Genomic DNA, 2,500 nt, shown 5'->3' on the forward strand with positions numbered 1-2,500 from the left:
ATTGCTCCACGTTCACGCAACGCAATGACCACGCAGACGCTTCGACTCAGTCATGAACCTTGATGGTTCTGCGTCGGGTTTTAGCAGGCGGGCCAATCACAGCCCTCGCTGCTGCGTCGCCTCGACAGAAGGGTACAATTTCTGGGAGGCGCACGTCAGGCGCTTGCGTCCCCCCCTTGCGTTGCGTGAACGTGGGACCATAATCAGCCCTCCAGGTCTGATCCAGACCAAGTCCGGCGCTGCGGCAATAAGCGCCAACTTCTGCGGCGATGTGGGGAGCATCACTTCACGGCCAATTTGTGCGACTTCATCTTGTGAAAGGAGGAGGGGGGAGGGGGCACACGGGGGGCGTGGGGGGAGGGGCGTGTCTCACCGGGGACGAAGGACATGTTGTCGTTACACTCCTCGGCGACGCAGGAGCAGACGAAGGCCGGCCCCCCGGTGAGGTTCTTCTCGGTCATGACGCACGCCGTGTTGTTGGAGTCGTCCAGCCGCACGCCGTACAGACGCTGGGACGGGTCGTGGCACAGGGTCTCCACCGAGAAGCCGCTCTCGTTCCTCCTCCTGGGGGGAGAGAGGGAGAGGAGGGGGGAGAGGGGGGAGAGAGGGGAGAGGGGGAGAGAGAGGGGGGGAGAGGGGGAGAGGGGGAGGAGAGGGGAGAGGTGGGGAGAGAGGAGAGGGGGAGAGAGAGAGAGAGGGGAGAGGGGGAGAGAGAGGGGGGGGAGAGGGGGAGAGGGGGAGGAGAGGGGAGAGGGGGCAGAGAGGGAGAGAGGGGGAGAGGGGGAGGGGAGAGAGGAGAGGGGGAGAGAGAGGGGGGAGAGGGGGAGAGGGGGAGGAGAGGGGAGAGGTGGGGAGAGAGGAGAGGGGGAGAGAGAGGGGGAGGAGAGGGGAGAGGGGGGAGAGAGAGAGAGGAGAGGGGAGAGAGAGGGGGGAGAGGGGGAGAGGGGGAGGGGGGAGAGAGAGGGGAGAGGGGGAGGGGGGAGAGGAAAGGAGAGAGGGAGAGAGAGGGGAGAGGGGGAGGGGGGAGAGAGAGGGGAGAGGGGTAGGGGGGAGAGGAGAGAGGGAGAGAGAGGGGGAGGAGAGGGGAGAGGGGGCAGAGAGGGAGAGAGAGGGGGGAGAGGGGGAGAGGGGGAGGAGAGGGGAGAGGTGGGGAGAGGGGAGAGGGGGAGGAGAGGGAGAGAGAGGGGAGAGGGGGAGGGGGGAGAGAGAGGGGAGAGGGGGAGAGAGGGAGAGAGAGGGGAGAGGGGGAGAGAGAGGGGAGGGGGAGAGGGGGGGAGAGAGAGAGAGGGAAAGATAAAAAAAATCGAATGTTTAGTCATCCAACAGTCAATGTTAGCACTGTAAACGATTATTGAAACTTCGCCCCGCACTGTTCTCAAATAAAACAGAAATACACACGTACACAACTGTAGACTAAACCTTGATTAACAGCAAATTGTTTATACCCTTTTCCAGCATAACATAACCATCACTTTTGGATAAGCAGAGGATATCCATCTGGATATATATCATGAATTGGTGATTGATGTGTCACTTTATTTTTGTTTGTACTATTGTGGGTGCAGGCATAGCAACAAACTTGTAGTAATCTCTAGTAAGCTTCAGAGCTGCACTATTTAAGATAGTGTGGTGAACAGACGCAGGAACACGTTAATAGGGTTCAAGGAGGGCAGACAGCCAGACAGACTGTGGTAGAGACACAGGTAGATCTAAAGATGGAGACAGTGCTGTCAGACAGATAAGAACCAACACACAAACATAGGTGCACACACACACCCACACACATAAACACACACACACCACACACACCACACACACACACATTAACACACACACCACACACACACACACACACACACACACACACATAAACACACACACACACACCACACACACACACACACACACACACATACAGACACACTCACACACGCAGACACACTCACACACTCACACTCGCCACGGGACATACCAGATGGCCACGCAGATCTCCTCGTCCTCCGAGCAGATGGAAGTGATGGGGCAGTTGGAGAAGCAGGTGCCCGTGCCGTTGCAGAAGGACGTCTTCAAGTCGCAGAACTTGCACAGCTTCCTGAGCGGCATGGCCGAGTGGAACATGCCGGCTAGACAAGGCACAGGGAAAAACAGAAGACTCGGTCGGTCACGGTTGCAGCAGGGTCAACACCATTGTGACGATACAAACACGCACAAACCCTAAACAAACTCAAGCACGGGAAGATATCTTAAACGGAGTCGGATCCCTGCTTGACAGTCAATGTGCATGGGGGATGTTGGCGTGAACAAAAGCAACAGCGTTTGATTCTGGGTTTGGCTTCGCACAAATGAAGGATAACGCTAAACTCTTAGGCACATGCAACACACCACCCCAGCTCGTTTAGAACGGGGATGAAAAACATCCAGAGACACACACGGCGATCACCCCCCCCGGGTTCGGACCGATGCCAAGTCTGTGGGGAACATCCCTGCGCAGAGACGCAGG

General features: G+C 57.4%; 1 protein-coding gene across 2 annotated transcripts in view; it reads right to left on the minus strand.

Annotated features, from left to right (window-relative positions):
- Positions 1-2,500, minus strand: part of LOC307078909 (TGF-beta receptor type-2-like) — a 29,982-nt gene that overhangs the window by 21,942 nt on the left and 5,540 nt on the right. For both annotated transcript variants that reach the window (XM_079740926.1, XM_079740927.1), the window contains exons 2-3: positions 1,973-2,123; positions 374-564 (exon numbers count right to left, since the gene is read on the minus strand). In XM_079740926.1, coding sequence (XP_079597052.1) covers positions 374-564; positions 1,973-2,123 — 342 coding nt within the window. The remainder of the gene's footprint in view (positions 1-373; positions 565-1,972; positions 2,124-2,500) is intronic.

The sequence above is a fragment of the Pollachius pollachius genome (genome assembly GCF_949987615.1).
Source record: "Pollachius pollachius genome assembly, chromosome: 1".
Lineage (NCBI taxonomy): Eukaryota > Metazoa > Chordata > Actinopteri > Gadiformes > Gadidae > Pollachius > Pollachius pollachius.